The 18,108-nt window shown below is 49.9% G+C and overlaps 9 protein-coding genes across 9 annotated transcripts; 6 read left to right on the plus strand and 3 right to left on the minus strand.

Moving 5' to 3' along the window:
• Positions 1–1,251: 1,251 nt before the first annotated feature.
• On the plus strand, positions 1,252–2,472 carry ASPZODRAFT_129137 (hypothetical protein). Its single transcript, XM_022722200.1, has 7 exons — positions 1,252–1,282; positions 1,356–1,395; positions 1,466–1,567; positions 1,657–1,742; positions 1,798–1,965; positions 2,025–2,194; positions 2,258–2,472. Exons 3-7 carry the CDS (start codon positions 1,501–1,503, stop codon positions 2,262–2,264), a joined length of 498 nt encoding a protein of 165 aa, XP_022583329.1. The 5' UTR covers positions 1,252–1,282; positions 1,356–1,395; positions 1,466–1,500; the 3' UTR covers positions 2,265–2,472.
• Positions 2,171–3,042, plus strand: ASPZODRAFT_1325597 (hypothetical protein). Its single transcript, XM_022723052.1, has 5 exons — positions 2,171–2,194; positions 2,258–2,473; positions 2,599–2,706; positions 2,770–2,849; positions 2,960–3,042. Exons 2-5 carry the CDS (start codon positions 2,405–2,407, stop codon positions 2,991–2,993), a joined length of 291 nt encoding a protein of 96 aa, XP_022583330.1. The 5' UTR covers positions 2,171–2,194; positions 2,258–2,404; the 3' UTR covers positions 2,994–3,042.
• Positions 3,043–3,180: 138 nt separating this feature from the next.
• Positions 3,181–3,525, minus strand: ASPZODRAFT_60796 (hypothetical protein; the record flags this gene model as incomplete). Its single annotated transcript, XM_022728946.1, has 2 exons — positions 3,181–3,229; positions 3,425–3,525. Coding segments are annotated over 2 exons (150 nt in total), but the record flags the coding sequence as incomplete, so codon positions are not given.
• A 2,262-nt stretch (positions 3,526–5,787) lies between these two features.
• Positions 5,788–10,018, plus strand: ASPZODRAFT_139784 (hypothetical protein; the record flags this gene model as incomplete). The annotated part of the gene is made up of 2 exons (XM_022724595.1): positions 5,788–6,186; positions 6,275–10,018. 2 exons carry the CDS (start codon positions 5,788–5,790, stop codon positions 10,016–10,018), a joined length of 4,143 nt encoding a protein of 1,380 aa, XP_022583332.1.
• A 382-nt stretch (positions 10,019–10,400) lies between these two features.
• Positions 10,401–10,888, minus strand: ASPZODRAFT_13562 (hypothetical protein; the record flags this gene model as incomplete). The annotated part of the gene is made up of 3 exons (XM_022723850.1): positions 10,401–10,560; positions 10,663–10,748; positions 10,808–10,888. 3 exons carry the CDS (start codon positions 10,886–10,888, stop codon positions 10,401–10,403), a joined length of 327 nt encoding a protein of 108 aa, XP_022583333.1.
• A 237-nt stretch (positions 10,889–11,125) lies between these two features.
• Positions 11,126–13,280, plus strand: ASPZODRAFT_129139 (hypothetical protein). The gene is made up of 5 exons (XM_022722201.1): positions 11,126–11,512; positions 11,594–11,671; positions 11,752–12,594; positions 12,656–12,785; positions 12,849–13,280. Exons 1-5 carry the CDS (start codon positions 11,396–11,398, stop codon positions 13,193–13,195), a joined length of 1,515 nt encoding a protein of 504 aa, XP_022583334.1. The 5' UTR covers positions 11,126–11,395; the 3' UTR covers positions 13,196–13,280.
• A 231-nt stretch (positions 13,281–13,511) lies between these two features.
• On the minus strand, positions 13,512–15,213 carry ASPZODRAFT_129141 (hypothetical protein). The gene is made up of 4 exons (XM_022722202.1): positions 14,937–15,213; positions 14,816–14,873; positions 14,574–14,745; positions 13,512–14,511 (listed from the first exon to the last, which is right to left on the minus strand). Exons 1-4 carry the CDS (start codon positions 14,974–14,976, stop codon positions 13,624–13,626), a joined length of 1,158 nt encoding a protein of 385 aa, XP_022583335.1. The 5' UTR covers positions 14,977–15,213; the 3' UTR covers positions 13,512–13,623.
• Positions 14,814–15,760, plus strand: ASPZODRAFT_1326529 (hypothetical protein). The gene is made up of 3 exons (XM_022723080.1): positions 14,814–15,427; positions 15,467–15,590; positions 15,718–15,760. Exons 1-2 carry the CDS (start codon positions 15,076–15,078, stop codon positions 15,586–15,588), a joined length of 474 nt encoding a protein of 157 aa, XP_022583336.1. The 5' UTR covers positions 14,814–15,075; the 3' UTR covers positions 15,589–15,590; positions 15,718–15,760.
• ASPZODRAFT_90735 (hypothetical protein) lies at positions 15,349–17,777 on the plus strand. The gene is made up of 4 exons (XM_022730405.1): positions 15,349–15,590; positions 15,718–16,574; positions 16,651–17,355; positions 17,420–17,777. Exons 1-4 carry the CDS (start codon positions 15,588–15,590, stop codon positions 17,541–17,543), a joined length of 1,689 nt encoding a protein of 562 aa, XP_022583337.1. The 5' UTR covers positions 15,349–15,587; the 3' UTR covers positions 17,544–17,777.
• Positions 17,778–18,108: the final 331 nt, after the last annotated feature.

Raw genomic sequence — 18,108 nt, forward strand, 5'->3', positions numbered from 1 at the left:
CATTTCAGCAGGCTCATCGGTACCACGTAGGGAGCCCATAGCGGAAACACACTGCGGATGGGATGGTCGGAGGTGAATTCCCAGGTCAGATTAGACTGGTACGAGTAAATCCAGCCTGCGGGTTATTATCGGATTGATCAGCTTGAATGCGTGATGCGAGATGCCAACATTCTCGACTAGATAGGCGAGGAACGCCGTGCGGATGGAAACCGACGCGGGATCTTCATGATCCAAGGGCACGAACGTACCTGCAAAGACCTCTGGTCCTTGAAAATGTTCATCCGGATGAATATAGCTTGGACAGAGAGCGAAATAAACACGAATCAGTAATAGCAGCAGGTAGGTTCGTCTCCACATTTCTCAGGTTACAGTACGACACAACAGGCACATGCTGCACTGGAAAGATCGTCAAAGGAAAGGAACGAGGTATCCAAACATCAGCTGCAGCTGGTCAGGATGCAGAAAAAGGAGCGACAGGATGTTCGTGTGCGGAGTGTGTTGCAGGGAAAGCGAAGGGCCGGCTCGATAGTAATCCAGCTTAGACCTGCGAGACGCGTCTGCGATGATATCACCTCAGCCCACCCGTTAGCGGACCGGTCCCCTAGTTATCGATAGGCGTCAGGATTTATTATATAGTAATAGATTAGTTGGTTGGTTTAAAAATCAGGGGAGGACTTGGTTGCAAGACCCTTTTTACTCTATATTCGGATTCTTTGTTTGTAAATGGCTCTGGGTTGAGTTTCTCCTTTATTCTCTTACTGTCTATTGTCATACTATGTAGTATATGTAGGTACGCAGAGAGTGCCTCTTTATAAATCCTAGGCAGCGTAAAGCTATTATAAGGTCTCTAGGATGTTGCCTGATAAGTAGACATAATATAAAGAGGTAGTATGTCATTTATAGTCATTTATACTACCATAGTTTAGGATCAAGTCATGTAGCTGATGTAATTAATATATATTTTCTCAGAATCAGCTTATCAAAAGGACAGAAAATAAGGATAAATAAGAATAAATTATATTCCTATAATAAATACCTCCTAGAATAAGCCTATAAAGAAGTCTACTATAACAGTGAATGTTCCTTCTTGATTAATGAATAGATCTTATTGTCATGCCTGTCAGGGCATAATAACAGGCAGCTGCTGCGGGGCCGACCCAAAGAGGCTCCAACAATTACTCTCACTTGCGGGCTCCAACACGACGTACTCCAACCCTCTGTTATATTTGATCTTCCATCCACCTCTTTCTGACCACTTCCAACCCACAAAGGCTACAGGCAGGTGTGTACACAAAAATCCGGATACCTGTTTTTTCAAGGCGATTCCTTTTATCTGAGCTCGTCTGACTGATCAGTCTAAAGCCGGCCCTCTTGACCCCTCGCTACACAAAGCGCGTACGTCCAACCCCGAGTTGAAGCCGAGACATTCGTCCTCTACTGGCTCAGAGACTCATCCAGATCATAGATTGCACAAAGGAAAGAGACTGCAGACCCGCCACCATGTCTAGCGGCACGCCTTCCTCCACGATCACTCTCACCAGCTCCGACGGTGTCGACGTCACAGTCGGTACGTTTACTGCTCTTCCTGATCCGCAAGCGACACAGACGATAAATACGAGGAGTGGGTGGCTGTATTGACAAAATTTTGCATTATAGAGCGCCAGGTTGCTGAACGCTCGGTTCTCATTAAGAATATGCTGGAGGATTTGGGTGACTCGGGAGAGGCTATCCCTGTCCCCAACGTATGTCACTAGAACTCCAAGGGAGGATGGAATGTTTTCCACTGACCGTTACTAGGTCAACGAGGCTGTTTTAAAGAAGGTTATCGAGTGGTGCACCCACCACAAGCTTGACCCCCCTAGCGCTGGTGACGACGATGACTCGCGCCGCAAGACCACGGATATCGACGAGTGGGATCAGAAGTTCATGCAGGTAGACCAAGAAATGCTTTTCGAGATCATCCTGGTACGTGCTTGAATACATGGTTCTGAGGTGAAGTGTCGCGTGCTAACTAGCTCTTCCAGGCAGCCAACTACCTCGATATCAAGGCCCTCCTCGATGTCGGCTGCAAAACCGTTGCCAATATGATCAAGGGCAAGTCGCCAGAGGAGATTCGGAAGACATTCAACATCCAGAACGACTTTACCCCTGAGGAGGAGGACCAGATTCGTCGCGAGAACGAGTGGGCCGAAGAGTACGTGTTGATGAACTATTCCCTTATTGCCTAATTGTACTAATTTTTCTCTCACCGTGATAGTCGCTGATTCGGACCGTACGGCCGCTCTACTGCCCAGCATTATGTCGGCTATCTGCCATTGGAATGGGCAGCGGTTAGGGTTGATCCCTTTTCCTTTTCTAATGACGATTTGACTAGAGATCCTTCGGATCCAAGTCCCTCAGTATCATGGCGTTAGGCTTTGCTTCAGCACATTTTCTATACTTGCTCGCTTTGACGTTGAGAAAACTATTCCCGGTGTGTCTTGCTTGTTCACCTCTCTTCTCCCGTAGCTCAAACTTCGGAATATACTCTGCCTACTGCGGATCTTCGAATAGAATGAACATCTGCCCTACGACTGCAAGCTAAGACACTGTTGCAAGAACCAGACAAGAACAAGAAATACAAAGGGGTCGTCTACTTTTCGATTCGGAGGATTTTGCATAATTTCCATTTTTCCCTCCCATATGCCCGCCTATGCGAAAGTACAAGTTAACCCGTATCCATAGATAATCCTGAACTGCCTTCCCCCCCCGCGCATAATGTCTTTCAAGCCATCTCACATCATGGTAAAAAAAAAGTGCACGCCTGAAACTGGAACCCGTGGCGGAGAACAAGACGAGAACCGGGCTGAATTTCCCCCCTCCCCCCCCCTCCCGTGTATAAAATGTCATCGTCGGCACATGTAGGTCTAGTATTGTCTGACGACTGGGCACGGAGACACTCAAGGATGAATTTTTTCATATTTCCATTTTTGGATTTTTTCGATCGGACATAAGCTAGCTAACCGGGTAGACGGCGCCAGAAGAAAAAAAAAAAAAAAAGAGGATATGGTGAGGGAGTTTTTTCTTTTTTCCTTCTCTCAGCAACGAACAATCATGGCGGGGAGTTCAACACCGAACAAGAGCGCCGAAAAAGTATAGACGACCATCCAGGCGGGAGAACAGGAGTAGCAAATGTCGAGTTTAGATGCCGAGGCGGGTCTTGCGCCAGTGCCTCCGCTTGGCGTTGTATCTGTAGTGATTTCCACGAGTTAGCCTGATATTTATTCTTGGAGTTTTGGGTCTGAAGGGCGTAGGCAGTTGCCATAGTGCATGGTGCATCCCGGAATCGAGGACGGGGGGAAGGTTTCATCTTGTCTCTCTCTCTGCCTCTGGTGCAGACGGCTTTGTGTGCTTTTGAAGGGTTTCTCTCTCGAGGAATATTTACCTGATGGTGTTGCCGGTGCGGAGACGAATCCACTGGGGGATGGGACGGTTCTGCTTCTGAGCTTTGGCAAGCTTCTGCTTGGTGCGGAAACTCTTGTGGCTCTATAGAGAGAGAGAGAGAGAAAAAAATTCCAAAGGTTAGCCAGCCCGGACGACACAGATATGCATAGCGACACGAGATAATCTCCGCTGGAGGCGGAAATGTTGCAGAGGACGATAGTGCTTATGGAAATTGAAAGGGAGGATTGCTAACCGGCATCTTGATGACTTGTCGCGACGGCGAGCTGAGGTATGGACAGGCGGTGGTGGTGTTGTCAACGTCGACCGTCTAGAGACCCTTCCCTTTGGGTGCGGTGGTTTGTGTGCGGACAGGGTTTAGTGCTTCGCTTCGGCATGGTCATGTGACTTGCTCTTTTTTCTTTGGCCTAAGGCACACATATTGTTTATGCCTTAGGCATGAAGAGTCACGACGTGGGAAGACGCTAATCTTTTTACGGCTAGTCATGAGTGTGCTTACATAGTAAGGTACTTGTGTTCCCGTACTCCGTACTCCGTAAGCTGTACAGATGGAACTGACTGTCGTCTCAACATCACACTTGATATATTGCATACTTGGAGGTGTTTCATCGGCTGATAGTTCAATCAACAAGCTAGCACTTTCAATATCTCAAGAGAATACCTAAAATAGTTAGACTGTTTGATTTCCTGTTCATCTCAGTCCGAGCACGACCTTGCCGACGACGCTAGTCCTAAACCTTAGCCGAGCATAACTGCAATAATAATACAGCCCGACCGGATGGAACTTGGAATGTTCCCGTTCGTCTCCTTTGGTACCAAAGAAGGGGCAGAGTCCGGAGCACCTAAGTTCCGCACGGAGGTTACAGCCCTAGATGACGTTGAAATAACTACCGTGACTCCTGGTAAATAATAGAGCTATAAGTTCCGAGTCATTAGGGTTCCTACCATGAATATAGGCTGCACACCTCTTGTAATCGATGATTTATAGTGTGTATGTAGTAGTAATGAATTTGCTGACCCGTCTAGGTATACTATCAGGTATACTATAGTTACTAACTAACTAACTAGTTATAGTTCAACTATAGTAACTATAGTATACCTAGGTAATGTTATAATCTCCGGAGTAGTTATCGGGTATAAAATCATTACTAAGCAGTATGCATACTCCGTACAAACTGCCCCCATGTCTGAGCGCTAACTACCTTGAGTAATCATAGCGACTGACGGGAGTCATAAACCAAGCATTAGTGGCGACGGAATGGTGCTGAGATGACGAATCAGAGAACAGCAAATATGAATCTCCAGAAGTTGCCTCCATCAATCTGACCAGGCTTCTAAACTAAGGACTAAATAGGCATCTCTTGGTCTCTGCAAGAACCTTGGTACACAGCCACTTTCTCGCTCTCGTATATTCCCCGTTCTCCATTCTGAATGTATGCATAATTAATACAAGGCAGCAGTTTGACTCTGTAAGAAAAGCTTTTCTCCATTGGCAGACAGTCCTGAGTAGACCGTCTTGACTCGTGCCTCGGATACTTTATAAGAGTATAGGGTTGCACTGCAGAAGGCACACTTCATAGATTAATATTTAAAGTAAGGAGGCACGCTCACGATGGACAGGGTATGTCCTAGAAATCTAAGATCCCAGGCACGGACTACATAAGAGGTAACTAGTAAGGTACCTTAGGTAGGTACTACCTTAGTACTACGGAAGGTACCTAGGGTGAGATGGACTGCGTAATTTAATATGAGCTGGCCACCTAAGGAGATTACATTAATACATGCAGTAAGCAATTAAATAACTTGGAGGTACCTTAATTATCTAAGAGGAAGGAGCTCTTATGGATGTTGCATAAAAACGCCCTCGGATGGAATAGCTCCGGACAGGTTCCAATCGATAACAACTTCTATAAAAGGGATTTCGATAGAAAAGCCTCTTCTTCGCTGCTATTCTAGCCCACTCTTACTTTCGTTTCTCCTTTTCCTGTCTCTTTAATTCCCTTCCTCCCCTCTCCATCCTTGTTTTCCGATTAATCGCTGGGAAATCGGTATTTTTCCCCCTCCTTGCTGGAAGAAGGAGTGTCCTCGGAGCTTAGGACCTACCCTACTAAATTCCGGTGCATCGATAGCGGGGGCAACACTGATTGCGCCGCTGCCCCTTACTATTTATTACCCATAACAATTCTAATACCATATATAATTCTTCTTGACCGTTCCCCTCGCGAAGTCGATTGGAAATCCTCTGATGGAGTAAAGCTCCACACGGAGTGCGAATATCTGGTGTACCTTTACAGGAACGACTCGGGCTTGCGAGGCGAGACTATCTACTAGTCACTCGAATCCGATATGACGGCCGGCGAAGAGGCGAAAACACCCATGGCTGCTGAGCCCAAGGACGAGCAGCAGGCGCCAGTTGCTGAGAATGAGATGGTTCTGGAGGAGCCCTCTGAGAGGAACTCCATCTCAGGCACGACCGTGACCGCGGGATGGAATCGGGCAAGGGAGACCGCTGCGAGTACGCCCGGCGGACAGGCCACCGTTTCAGAGTCATCTGGTGATGAGGATGCCATTTATGCTCATCTTCCGCCGAGCGAGAAGGAGATCCTTAAGAAGCAGCTTGACATCCCCTCAGTCAAGGTGTCTTTCTCCGGCCTCTATCGCTACGCGTCCCGAACCGACTTGACCATCATTTCTGTCAGCGCAATCTGCTCCATTGCGGCTGGCGCAGCGTTGCCATTGTTTACTGTTAGTATTTCGTTGTTTTTTCTTTTTTTTTTTTTCTTTCTACAACAAGATCAAGTTTTGCGAAATGCTGACCGTCTTCATCTCCTAGATCCTCTTCGGTAATTTGGCTTCTGCCTTTCAAGGGATTGTTCTGGGAACTATCCCTTATAATGAGTTCGAGCACAAGTTGACGCACAATGTTTTGTATTTTATATATCTTGGCATCGCGGAATTTGTGACGGTGTATATCAGCATGGTAGGCTTCATCTACACGGGCGAACACGTCACGCAGAAAATCCGCGAGCACTATTTGCAGGCCACCTTGAGACAGAACATCGCCTACTTTGACAAGCTAGGCGCCGGCGAGATCACCACCCGAATCACGGCCGATACAAATCTCATCCAGGATGGTATCTCTGAAAAGGTCGGCCTGACGTTGACTGCTGTTGCTACCTTCATCACCGCCTTCATCGTCGCTTACGTCAAGTACTGGAAACTGGCCCTCATCTGTTCCTCGACCATCGTCGCACTGATCACCATCATGGCTGGCTGCTCGCGATTCATTGTCAAGTTCAGCAAGCAGTCTCTGGTCAGCTACGGCGCCGGGGGAACTGTCGCAGAGGAGGTCATTAGTTCGATCCGGAATGCAACCGCTTTTGGGACTCAGGACAAATTGGCTCGGCAGTTCGAGACGCACCTGGCAGAGGCAGAGAAATGGGGCACAAAACTACAGATTATTCTTGGCATGATGATCGGATCAATGTTCGGCATCATGTTCTTGAACTACGGCCTTGGATTTTGGATGGGCTCACGGTTTTTGGTAGATGGCGAGGTCAATGTCGGTGATATCCTGACGGTCCTGATGTCTATCCTGATCGGCTCCTTCAGCCTGGGCAACGTCAGCCCGAACGCCCAGGCATTTACCAATTCGTTGGCCGCAGCGGTCAAGATCTACGGCACCATCGATCGTGCCTCGCCCCTGGACCCGACCTCGGACGAAGGAGTGAAGCTCGACCATATCGACGGTACCATCGAGCTCCAGGCCATCAAACACATCTATCCTTCGCGACCTGAAGTTACTGTGATGGACAACGTCTCCCTGATGATCCCTGCGGGAAAGACCACCGCCTTGGTTGGACCTTCTGGATCGGGAAAGAGTACGATTGTTGGGCTTGTCGAGCGTTTCTACACCCCTGTGAGCGGGTCTGTCCTACTTGACGGTCACGACATCCAGGGACTGAACCTCCGTTGGTTGCGCCAGCAAATCTCTTTGGTCAGCCAAGAGCCTGTTCTTTTCGGCACGACTATCTTTGAGAACATTCGTCATGGTTTGATCGGCACCCAGTATGAGAACAGCTCGGGAGAAATTGTCAAAGAGCTGATCGAGAACGCTGCGAAGATGGCAAATGCCCATGATTTCATCACCAGTCTGCCCGACGGGTACGAGACCAATGTAGGCCAGCGAGGCTTTCTACTCTCCGGTGGCCAGAAACAGCGGATTGCCATTGCACGCGCAGTGGTCAGTGATCCCAAGATTCTCCTCCTTGACGAAGCCACCTCTGCATTGGACACCAAGTCCGAGGAAGTCGTGCAAGCCGCTCTGGACAAGGCCGCGGAAGGTCGCACCACCATCGTCATTGCTCATCGTTTGTCTACCATCAAATCCGCTCACAATATCGTGGTCCTTGTCGAGGGTCGGATTACAGAGCAGGGCACGCATGACGAGCTGGTGGACAACAAGGGTACATACTTCAAACTCGTCGAGGCGCAGCGCATCAACGAAGTGAAGGAATCCGAAGATCTGGAGGTGGATGAGTCCGAGAGCGAAGATGACACCGGGTTGACCAAGGAGCAGCTTGCACGGATTCGATCCACCGGCAGCGGCCCCCAATCTGCGGAACTGGCTGATGAGAAGCTGGTGGAGGACAACCTGGTTCGACGGACGGACACTAAAAAGTCGGTCTCGAGTGTCGTTCTCGCTAAGAAAGGCCCCGAGGCTCTTCGGAAATACTCTCTCTGGACTCTCATCAAGTTCATTGCCTCGTTCAATCGCCCAGAACTCCCGTTCATGCTGGTCGGTTTGTTCTTCTCAATCCTTGCTGGCGGCGGCCAGCCCACCCAGGCTGTGCTCTATGCCAAGGCGATTACCGCACTGTCCCTGCCCGCGACCGAGTACGCGAAGCTTAGACACGATGCAAACTTCTGGTCTCTCATGTTCCTCGTCGTGGGAATCGTGCAGTTCTTCAATTTCGCCATCCACGGCACTGCCTTTGCCCTGAGCTCGGAGCGTCTGATTCGCCGCGCCAGAAGCCAGGCCTTCCGATCCATGTTGCGTCAAGATATCTCCTTCTTCGACCGAGAGGAAAACAGCACCGGTGCCCTGACATCTTTTCTTTCCACCGAAACGAAGCATCTGTCTGGCGTCAGTGGAGCCACCCTTGGAACGATCCTCATGACCAGTACCACACTAGGTGCTGCTTTGATCATCTCTCTATCCATTGGCTGGAAGCTGGCTCTGGTCTGCACTTCTGTGGTCCCGGTTCTACTCGCCTGTGGTTTCTTCCGATTCTGGATGCTTGCTCAATTCCAAGGCCGGTCCAAGGCTGCGTACGAGGCGTCTGCCAGCTATGCCTGCGAGGCCACCTCGGCGATTCGGACAGTAGCCTCCCTCACCCGGGAGCACGATGTCTGGGAAGCTTACCACATCCAGCTGGCAGGGCAACAGAGAAAGAGTTTGGTCTCGGTTATCAAATCATCGCTGCTCTATGCCGCTTCGCAGGCTCTGGTTTTCTTCTGCATTGCGCTTGGGTTCTGGTACGGCGGAACGCTTTTGGGTCGTCATGAGTATTCCATTTTCCGATTCTTTGTGTGTTTCAGTGAGATCATTTTCGGTGCGCAATCTGCCGGCACCGTCTTCTCATTCTCCCCGGATATGGGTAAGGCAAAGAATGCCGCGGCTGAATTCAAGAAGCTGTTCGATCGGAAGCCCACCATCGACACGTGGTCCGAGGATGGTGAAGTTCTTGAATCCATCGACGGTGCACTTGAATTCAGAGATGTGCATTTTCGATACCCGACCCGACCGGAGCAGCCTGTATTGCGTGGCCTCAACTTGACCGTCAAACCTGGGCAGTATATCGCTCTCGTCGGCCCAAGTGGATGTGGCAAGAGTACCACCATTGCTCTCCTGGAGCGATTCTACGATGCTCTTTCTGGCGGCGTGTTTGTGGATGGAAAGGACATCACGCGGCTTAATGTGAACTCCTACCGCAGTTATCTGGCACTTGTCAGCCAAGAGCCGACTCTGTATCAGGGTACTATCAAGGACAACATCTTGCTGGGAGTCCAGGCCGATGACGTTCCTGAAGAGGCAATCATCAAGGCGTGCAAGGACGCCAACATCTACGATTTCATCATGTCTTTACCGTACGTTCCGTCCCCCTTCCCCCGGTACTTTATATCTGTTTTCCATCTTCTTTCTAATCATCCTTCTAGTGAGGGATTCAACACCGTTGTCGGTAGCAAGGGTGGCATGCTTTCTGGTGGACAAAAGCAGCGAGTGGCGATTGCTCGTGCCCTTCTCCGTGATCCCAAGGTTCTCCTTCTGGACGAGGCCACCTCTGCCCTGGATTCTGAATCGGAGAAGGTGGTCCAGGCAGCCCTGGACGCGGCTGCCCGCGGCCGGACGACGATTGCCGTGGCACACCGGTTGAGTACCATCCAAAAGGCCGACATTATCTACGTTTTCGACCAAGGCAAGATCGTCGAGAGCGGAACCCACCATGAGCTGTTGCGCAACAAGGGCCGTTATTACGAGCTGGTCAACCTTCAGAGCCTTGGCAAGACTCACTAAAAAAAAAAAAAACAAGGAAACGAACTCTCTTCTCATTCCTGTACTTTCGGGGTTGTTTTTTGCATCTCCCCTCTCCAAAACTACAGCCTTTGAATAAATGTGTGTGTGTGTGTGTATATATATATATATGTATACGGTGGTCTATTGGTTTTTTTGATCATCCGACACATCTCCACTGCTAACGACATAGATTCCTGCATTTCCGGTCAGATACATGTGAATGCCTTTGTTTGTGATATACCCCCCAGCAGTCGTGCTCGATGCTAGTGCCGAGTACAATAATACTATTCTATTAATTGACAATGCTATTCCTTGACTCGAGTGACCATTTTTCAACGCCCGCATTTGATCTAGACACCCTTCTTTAAGACGAAACTGTCCATCAATCATCATTACCGACGCCGAACTCTTTCTGCACGTCTATCTGGCGGACCCCACGCGCATCTGCAATCAGTCCCATCAAGCCCTGTCCGATATCCTTGATGTCGTTGTAGTCATGGAGAAGACGGATATGCCGCTGAACCGTAGCTACGGGGTCATTCCTGGATATTATTCGAGATTAGTTAAATGCGTCCAGGTGTGCTTGCTTGACATCAATTCTTCCACCGAGTGGGGATTCAGGCTAAGCTAAGCAAGCGTCTTACCTCAGTCGCGCCTTTGTGGATTCGAGCTGGGCCTCAAGTTGGGCTGTTTGAGATTCCAAGTCGGCGATCGAGGAACGGAGGACGGTCTATCGATTATTGATGTGTTAGCTGTCTTTGTTCTCTGATGTTTCTATCGCTGACTGACGATCTTCTTCTCTCTTTCAAAGCTTTGTTCGGGGGACGTCTTTGACGTGGTAGATGATATTTGATCGTTCTGCGTCGACATCGTGTCTGACTGAGTACTGTCCATAGAGGTAAGTTTACTATACAGTTAACAAAGTAGGTAGTTGTGATTATGCACCAGCATAATTACTAGTGGTAATTTGGATACAGTACATATCGTAACGACAATACGATATCAAAGCCCGGGAGATTATGTCCGACCAATGATAATGCCTGCTTACTTAACCACCCTCAATGCGGGTTTAGGTGGTGTCTTGTTGTTTGATGCTGCCTCGTCTTTCTTCCCTTGCGTCCAGCGTTAACGTTTTTTTAACTCGTAGCATGACTGCGATCGAGGGGCCAGCTCGAGCCTTCCCGTGATTATTGACGCCCTGCCGGCCGCTGTTTTTTCCCTCTCTCTTACCTGCCTGCAAGAAGATAAGAGCAAAGAAAGAGAAGTCCGGCTGTTCCGCTCGGCCTTGCCCATCTTCTTCCAAAACCGCCACGAACACGAACCACGCCTATCTCTTTGTCTGTTCGCCGAACAAACGGTCGGGATCGATTATTCTTGATGGGGCGATTCGATCGTTGGGCGGTGCTCGCTGCACTGCTCTTTACTCGAGCTGCGCTTGCTCATGGAGACCATGAACATATCGCCGAGGGGGAGGCCACTTCGGAGGATCCGATTGTAAACGTCCCCCCCCCCCCCCCCAGTCCTCTTTGAAGAGGGGGAAAGGGAAAAAAAGAGGTCCGCTAATGGACGGTACAGGATACAATTCTCTGGCTGCATATGATCTTGATGGGGTTTGCCTTTGGCATTATCTTCCCGCTTGGAATGGTCCTTGGTGTAGGTGATGTTCCTTTTGGGATTGTCTGATTGCTGGCTGGTTTCCAGAGCGGCGCTGATCCGTCACTGTACTTATCTAGATCACCCGTTCTCGCTGGCATGTCCCTGTGCAAATCGTCGGAACCATCATCGCCGTGCTCGCGTACTTTCTCGGCCATGCGCACAAGGGCCGGCAGTTCGCCACGAACATCCATGCCTCCTTTGCAACCTCATTGATGCTCATGTTGGTGGTGCAGGTCGTGCTGGGAGTGTATCTCAAGCTGCACTTATCCAAGGGGATCCATGGGCGTATTCGCCGCTTCTTTGTCCTCGCACATAGCTTGGTCGGCAAGGTGATGCCCGTTGTCAGCTGGGTCCAGATGTTGTTCGGCGGGATTGCGGCGTTGGGGTTCTGCCGGGGAGACCATCTGGGACAATGTGCGGCCCATTTTATTATGGGCAGCGCCTTCATCGCCTACGGCATCCTGCTGACCGTTGTTCTGATGGTGGGCCAGTACTGGCTGCGACGGACAGGCCGCAGTCAGGAATTCTTCGACTCGCTGGTCATTGCCCTCTGGGGCTGCATCAACACCTTTACCGAACACCGCTGGGGTACCGACTGGGTGCATAACGATCTTGAGCACACCGCCATGGGCATCATCTGGTGGTGCGCCGGCCTTCTTGGAATCTGGATGAGTAGAAAGCGGAACGGCCGCCCTAAGAGGAACCTGATTCCTGGCATCGTCATCTTCTTCACTGGTTACGCCATGTCGTCCCATCCGCAGACTTTGATGATCAGCTCCATGGTCCACTCCGTCTTCGGATATACCCTGATGGCCGCAGGTGTCACCCGGATCATCGAGATCTCCTTCGTCCTGAAAGACCGAAGCACCCTTAGCCCGGACGGTTCGGACCCCAACAGCTTTCAATATCTGCCGCCATTTGTATGTCTTTGTGTCCCCGAAAGAGGAAAAAAAAATCCCATTTGCTTACACTCTTTAATAGCTTCTTTACGCTTCTGGCTTCCTCTTCATGGGTGCTACCGAGGAGCAGATGCAGTTACTAAATGACGCCGGTGTCTCACACGTGGCTTATGTGCTGATTCTCTACAGCATGGCATTTATTCTCTTCCTCTGTAAGTTGGTCCGCTCCTTCATGTTGTTGAATTACATGTGGATGCTAACAGAAATAACCACAGTCGTCCACATCCTCCTCCACATCTATGCGGCCCATGCCTGGCCCGAATCCATGAAAGTCAAGCCGAATCCTCAGGCTCGCAGTGCAACGGAGTCAGGCGCGGACCGCCCAAAAGCTCGTCGCGCGCCGTCTTCCGTTTCCTTTCTGAATACCAATGGCGGCCTGCTGAACGGTCATGCTCGCTCCGCCTCGGAGGCACAACAGGTCCAGGACGCGGAAGCTTTCGAACTACAAGGCCTCATTTCTGAAGATGACGAAGAGGAGGTGGAAACCCCCAAAGTTCCTCACCCGATGGGACCGCAGAAAGCCACCGATGAGGAAAATCCGCTCATCGGGAAAGACACATAGTTTAGGAGCGGTCTGTCTTTATTCCTCCCATCTTTTTTTGGATTATTATCGGTTTGGGATGCCCCGGGGGGATCCCCCCCCCCTTCTCTAATGATACTTCTTTCTCCCCCCCGTCAAAATAATATATGTTTTTATTTTTTTTTCTCCGCCCCTGGATGGCGTCTATCTGACTGAGACAGATGGCCTTCCCTCTCCTGGTTCTTTCATATATACCTAGTCACTTGGTTGTACATACATGCCTACACACTTCATCTGTTGCCCGGGATTCGGCAAAGAAATAAATAATGATTCTTTTCTGATTTCTCATTATCTTGATGTCTATATTGTATGGAACGTAGGTCATGGAGTATCTCGTAATTGCCTATCTCATATCTATCGTACATGGGTCATGAAAAATTTTGATGTTCCAAAATCATTCTGGAAAATGGTTAAAGAATAACCACAGCCGATTCCTCTAGAGGAATCGGGTTTGCCACGGGCGCCACCGCAGCAAGCACATTGCCCACCTCCGGCGGGAAAAAGGGGTGGAGCGGATAGATAGGCGCGACGGATTTCTCGCCGTCGAACAGCAGGAGATTCTGGAGGGGTTGTTCTCTGGCACTCAGAACGTTGATCACGTCCTGGGCAAGACTCCCGCCTACAAAGGCGGCGACAGGGCTCAACTCGCAGCGCAGGTTGTCTAGGAATTTTAGAAGCGCCTCGGACGTTAGAGTGCTGATATCGAGCTTCAACTCTTGCAATGCGTTAGTGGCCAGCTCGATGAAGGAGGCACGGTCCTGTGCGTTGCTTTCAGAAGGGAGGCGGCCACCCGAGATTTTCTCAAATTCCCACAGACCACGAAGACACGAGAGGAGGGGTGTAACCTGGCGGCGTTTGCGAGGCAGGCGTGTGAAATCTTCGGGGAGAGGCGACGTGTTGGCGAGCAGAAGGGGTGTGTAGACCTCCCGTTTTGTGACCATTTCGATCACCTTATTGTTCTCCTTCTTGGTCGTGATCTGGACGATACTCCGCGTTGGGGTTTCTTGGTACGGGGAAGCAACATTTGGCTTGGACCGCTCGATGACAAAGTCGTGGGATATCAGATCTGAAAAGACATAGCCGTAGAACCCATGGAGACCGGCGGCATAGAATCGACGATTAGCAATGCGACACGCAGCATTGATCGTCGTGTAGAGAGTGAAATCCAGCTCGGTAGCGATGGTCACGTCGAACTTGGCGAAGAACTCAGGTGGTTTCGAGCGCACGTTGTCTGTATCAATATGTAGCCGCACTCGTGGGTTCATAGCGCGTATTTGGGGACCTGCCGCTTGGGCTCGCTGGTAAAAAGAGTCAGATTTCCTGTATACAGAAAACATTTCCCACGGATGGCACGACGCACGTTCTGGCCGATGTTCTCTTGCGAGACGAAAAATTGAGCGCCCAAATCCTCCTCGGTGACAGGCTCATGGTCAATAATGGTCAGAGAGCCGATACCTGCCAACACGAGATTCTTGGCTACCTCATTTGCGAGCGCTTTGACGGTAATGAGTAGGATGTTTGCCGAGCGAAGTCTAAGAGAAGAGAGTAACCCCAGGTTAGCCTCTATCATCGTTTTCTTTCCTCCAGAGACTTGTATTTTACTTTTCTTGTGCCTTCACTCCCCAGAGTCTGATCTGACGGTCATATAGAGCAATCTCATCTATACCGAGGTTGGCATTAGGAACATTGGAATAGGTATCAAGTCGACCTCAGAAGCTCTCACCAGCGCTGATGGACTGATTGGAAGTGTTTATTGAATCCATGGCTCCCGTCAATTCAATGATGGGTCAGGTTAGAGACTCAGTCTGAGTCGACAGCTGAACGATTGGAGGGGTTCCTTCCCAGTTGAGGGGAAATCCAAGATGGAGATAGCAGACCCGAGATGGAAGAACGGAAGAAAAAAAAACCCCAGATACAAATCATATAACCAGAACGAGGTCTCTGCACAGAGAGAGAGAGAGAGAGATGATCTGAGAAGAAAGAACACTGCAGGAAGGAGAACAAACAGCTTCGTTTCAAATCTAGCGGAGCTCTCCCCAGGATCACGTGTACAACGCCCAGCGAGTCAGCGACCACCAGGCCCGAACTGGCGCCGCCCGGGACCCAAGCTTTTTTGGGTTATCGTTGTGCCCCATCAGCCTAATCATCATCCACGTCTGTGTTCCATCAGTCTCACCATCGTCTTCCCCTGGGCTGCGCCTTGGTCTGTTTTCTGCTCGTTCTTGGATTTTTGGCTGCAGTGACGGTCTGCAGTTGTTTCGATGATCCAGCTCATCGATACCTCATGGTTCTTACGTGTTTCTTACTGCCCTATACTCGCCGCCCCCGCCTTGCGTAATTTAATCTCTCGTCACTATATTATTGCATCCAAATAATGGTATGTGATCGGTCTTCCAGCTTTTTCATCTAGAAGCTTGGTGCGTCTGGGTGCTTCCGAGTGGCGTCTTTTCATCTGCTTGCTCTGTTCAGGGAATGGACTGACGATTTCTTTTTGTATTTCCTAGTCAGGAAACTACGACTATCCACCCGCCTCTCGACGCTCTTCTCGTTCCAACAATAATGCGGCCAGATTACAACATCTTCGGGCTCTCTTAACTTCTGAACGGAACCTGGATAATCATAGCACAGCCCGTGCATGGGAGACACTCAATCGAGAGCTTGAAGAGCACCGCGCTGATCGAGACCGGTCCACTTTTGAGCAGGCCAGAGCGGTAGTGGATCGACGGCTCCGGCAACTTCAAACAGATTTGGGCAATAGCGACCATCGGCCCCGCCGGCTGGCGTCGGGCCAGGAATATACAAGGCACCCTCCCGTAACGGTGAACTTGGCGAGCATGAACCAGGACACCACGTCCTCGGACTCAACCATTTCGAACACTAGGCCGTCGAGACGGCGTCCCATGAGGACAGGCGAACGGGCACAGAACTCCCAGCAATTTCCTCTGCAGGGCAGAGTTCGTGATTCCGGTTTGAATCACCTCCTCGACCAGCCGATTCCTCGCCTTGAGTCGTCAACGGTCTTGCCGCCAAGCATGGAAAGTGATCGGGACCTGAATCGTTGGAGAGCCAAGCGCCGAAAACTCGAATCAGATGACTCTAGAGAAGGCCTTCGGAGTTTCAACTATGGCCAATATGGGCAAGTGGTGTCGGGTCCCCTGAAGATGGAGATTGTCAGTTGTGATGGAGGTACTTATGAGCATGATGGTGAACGTTCCTGGCCGGAAAACGTTCTCCGCAACGACTCTGCTGTCTACTGTACAAAATCTGATCGATGCAATCTCGTTTTACGGCATCGCGGGGAGGCCCCATTCTGCCTCCGCAAACTCATCATCAAGGCTCCCAAGACCGGGTTCGATGCTCCGTAAGAATCATATTCCCCTGCCTAGCACTGGCTTTTTTGGGGTGTTTCAGCCATCCAACACTGACTCGTTGCGTAGGATTCAAGAAGGAATGATTTTTGTTTCCATGTCATCTGACGAACTCTTGGCTCGCACGGCACAATATCAGATCCAATACTCGGCTACTGCTCGAAGCCGTCGCCGAAACCGAAGAACGAACATATCTCCATCTCAAGAGTACATGAGTGGTTTCCGGCCACCTCTACAATCATTGGAGCGGACGATTCTGGCAGGTCCCGGTCTTCATTCGGATTCGGAGAACGATTCCCCCGCCGTTTCAGGCCTCCATACCTCGGACACCTCCGGTCAAATCGCGGATTTCCAAGTAACCACTGAATACGATAATCATTCAGATGCAGGCGAAAATGATACTCTGGAGGATGCTGAGGATGATAACCATTCAATTGCCCAACTCGATAGAATCCAGCTGGAGCAGCTAGAGGATGATCTGCTCTGCCCGGAGAGCGACGAGAGCACTAGCGAGGACGATGAAGCGCGTGCTGAACGAAATCACCAACGGTTCACACTAGGCAGGCGTTTGATAGCTGCTGGCCACCTTGACAGCTTGATTGATATTGACCCTATTCCCCGACGACGCCAGATTCCCAGTCTGATTGAGCCCCTCAGTTCTGTAGGACAGCCAGTAGAGATGTCTATGGACTCAACAGAGGTCCTAAAGCCCCATGCCCGGTTTTTTATCAAGCGGGAGAAGAGCATGGTCAGCATCAAATTTGACCCTCCTCCGTAGGTGTCACACCTCCTTTGCATCGATTGAGCTCAGCAGGAACTAATCATCTATTCATCACAGCTCCGGAAGGTTCATTTTGATCAAATTATGGAGCCCTCATAGTGGAGGTAACATTGATATCCAAAGTATCATAGCGCATGGCTTTGCTGGACCACGTTTCTTTCCTGCCACTTCTGTCAGATAGCCAGAGACAGGCTAGCTTGATCTGATGAAAACCACGCAATTGGTATCAGCATGTGATTGATTAGGCTTTTGCCTTTTAAGTCTCTTTCTGTTCCCTCACTTTTTTCTGGTCTACATCTTTAAGCTTATCGAGCACTATGGATGGAGTATCGGCTGGATCGTCTTTGGAAGCGAGGTCCCTAGCAAGATTCTGGAAGTACACTCGGGTATCGCCACATCTTGATAACATATGCCTTAGTAGATATTTTAGAAACTGCTTGATCAATCTTTATGGGTCTTTCTTTTAAAATTTCAGAGCGTGACCCGGGTGGGAATTACAGAGTACATAATGGCAATCACTACTTTGTACAAGGACACTTGCAGCTGTCAGTTCTAAAATGAGAGAATAGACACGATGAACTCTACGGTTCCGTTTTCAATAGAATTTGGTTTGATTCAATTCTGAACTATTCATCGTGGAGACATATCATTTCATACATTCACTGCTTTTCGTGAGCCGCAGGGGGGGCCTCGCCTTGCTCCATACCACATCACAATCCAATTCCATCAGGCGCGGTCGGGGAAGA

Source organism: Penicilliopsis zonata, assembly GCF_001890105.1.
Source record: "Penicilliopsis zonata CBS 506.65 unplaced genomic scaffold ASPZOscaffold_3, whole genome shotgun sequence".
Classification (NCBI taxonomy): Eukaryota; Fungi; Ascomycota; class Eurotiomycetes; order Eurotiales; family Aspergillaceae; genus Penicilliopsis; species Penicilliopsis zonata.

Excerpts from the sequence above, each read along its gene's own strand:
- ASPZODRAFT_1326529 (XM_022723080.1), top strand. The coding sequence starts at position 15,076 with ATGGAGATAGCAGACCCGAGATGGAAGAACGGAAGAAAAAAAAACCCC. Across the intron at positions 15,428-15,466 it reads TGCGCCTTGGTCTGTTTTCT|TTGTTTCGATGATCCAGCTC; the intron begins GCTCGTTCTTGG and ends GACGGTCTGCAG.
- ASPZODRAFT_129141 (XM_022722202.1), bottom strand. The coding sequence starts at position 14,976 with ATGGATTCAATAAACACTTCCAATCAGTCCATCAGCGCTG. Across the intron at positions 14,874-14,936 it reads CAATCAGTCCATCAGCGCTG|ATGAGATTGCTCTATATGAC; the intron begins GTGAGAGCTTCT and ends ACCTCGGTATAG. Across the intron at positions 14,746-14,815 it reads GGAGTGAAGGCACAAGAAAA|ACTTCGCTCGGCAAACATCC; the intron begins GTAAAATACAAG and ends CTCTTCTCTTAG.
- ASPZODRAFT_129137 (XM_022722200.1), top strand. The coding sequence starts at position 1,501 with ATGTCTAGCGGCACGCCTTCCTCCACGATCACTCTCACCAGCTCCGAC. Across the intron at positions 1,568-1,656 it reads CGGTGTCGACGTCACAGTCG|AGCGCCAGGTTGCTGAACGC; the intron begins GTACGTTTACTG and ends TTTGCATTATAG. Across the intron at positions 1,966-2,024 it reads TGCTTTTCGAGATCATCCTG|GCAGCCAACTACCTCGATAT; the intron begins GTACGTGCTTGA and ends TAGCTCTTCCAG.
- ASPZODRAFT_129139 (XM_022722201.1), top strand. The coding sequence starts at position 11,396 with ATGGGGCGATTCGATCGTTGGGCGGTGCTCGCTGCACTGCTCTTTACT. Across the intron at positions 11,513-11,593 it reads CCACTTCGGAGGATCCGATT|GATACAATTCTCTGGCTGCA; the intron begins GTAAACGTCCCC and ends TGGACGGTACAG. Across the intron at positions 11,672-11,751 it reads CGCTTGGAATGGTCCTTGGT|ATCACCCGTTCTCGCTGGCA; the intron begins GTAGGTGATGTT and ends GTACTTATCTAG.
- ASPZODRAFT_1325597 (XM_022723052.1), top strand. The coding sequence starts at position 2,405 with ATGGCGTTAGGCTTTGCTTCAGCACATTTTCTATACTTGCTCGCTTTG. Across the intron at positions 2,474-2,598 it reads CGTTGAGAAAACTATTCCCG|AACCAGACAAGAACAAGAAA; the intron begins GTGTGTCTTGCT and ends CACTGTTGCAAG. Across the intron at positions 2,707-2,769 it reads CCGCCTATGCGAAAGTACAA|CCATCTCACATCATGGTAAA; the intron begins GTTAACCCGTAT and ends ATGTCTTTCAAG.
- ASPZODRAFT_90735 (XM_022730405.1), top strand. Across the intron at positions 16,575-16,650 it reads AAGACCGGGTTCGATGCTCC|GATTCAAGAAGGAATGATTT; the intron begins GTAAGAATCATA and ends CTCGTTGCGTAG. Across the intron at positions 17,356-17,419 it reads ATCAAATTTGACCCTCCTCC|CTCCGGAAGGTTCATTTTGA; the intron begins GTAGGTGTCACA and ends TATTCATCACAG.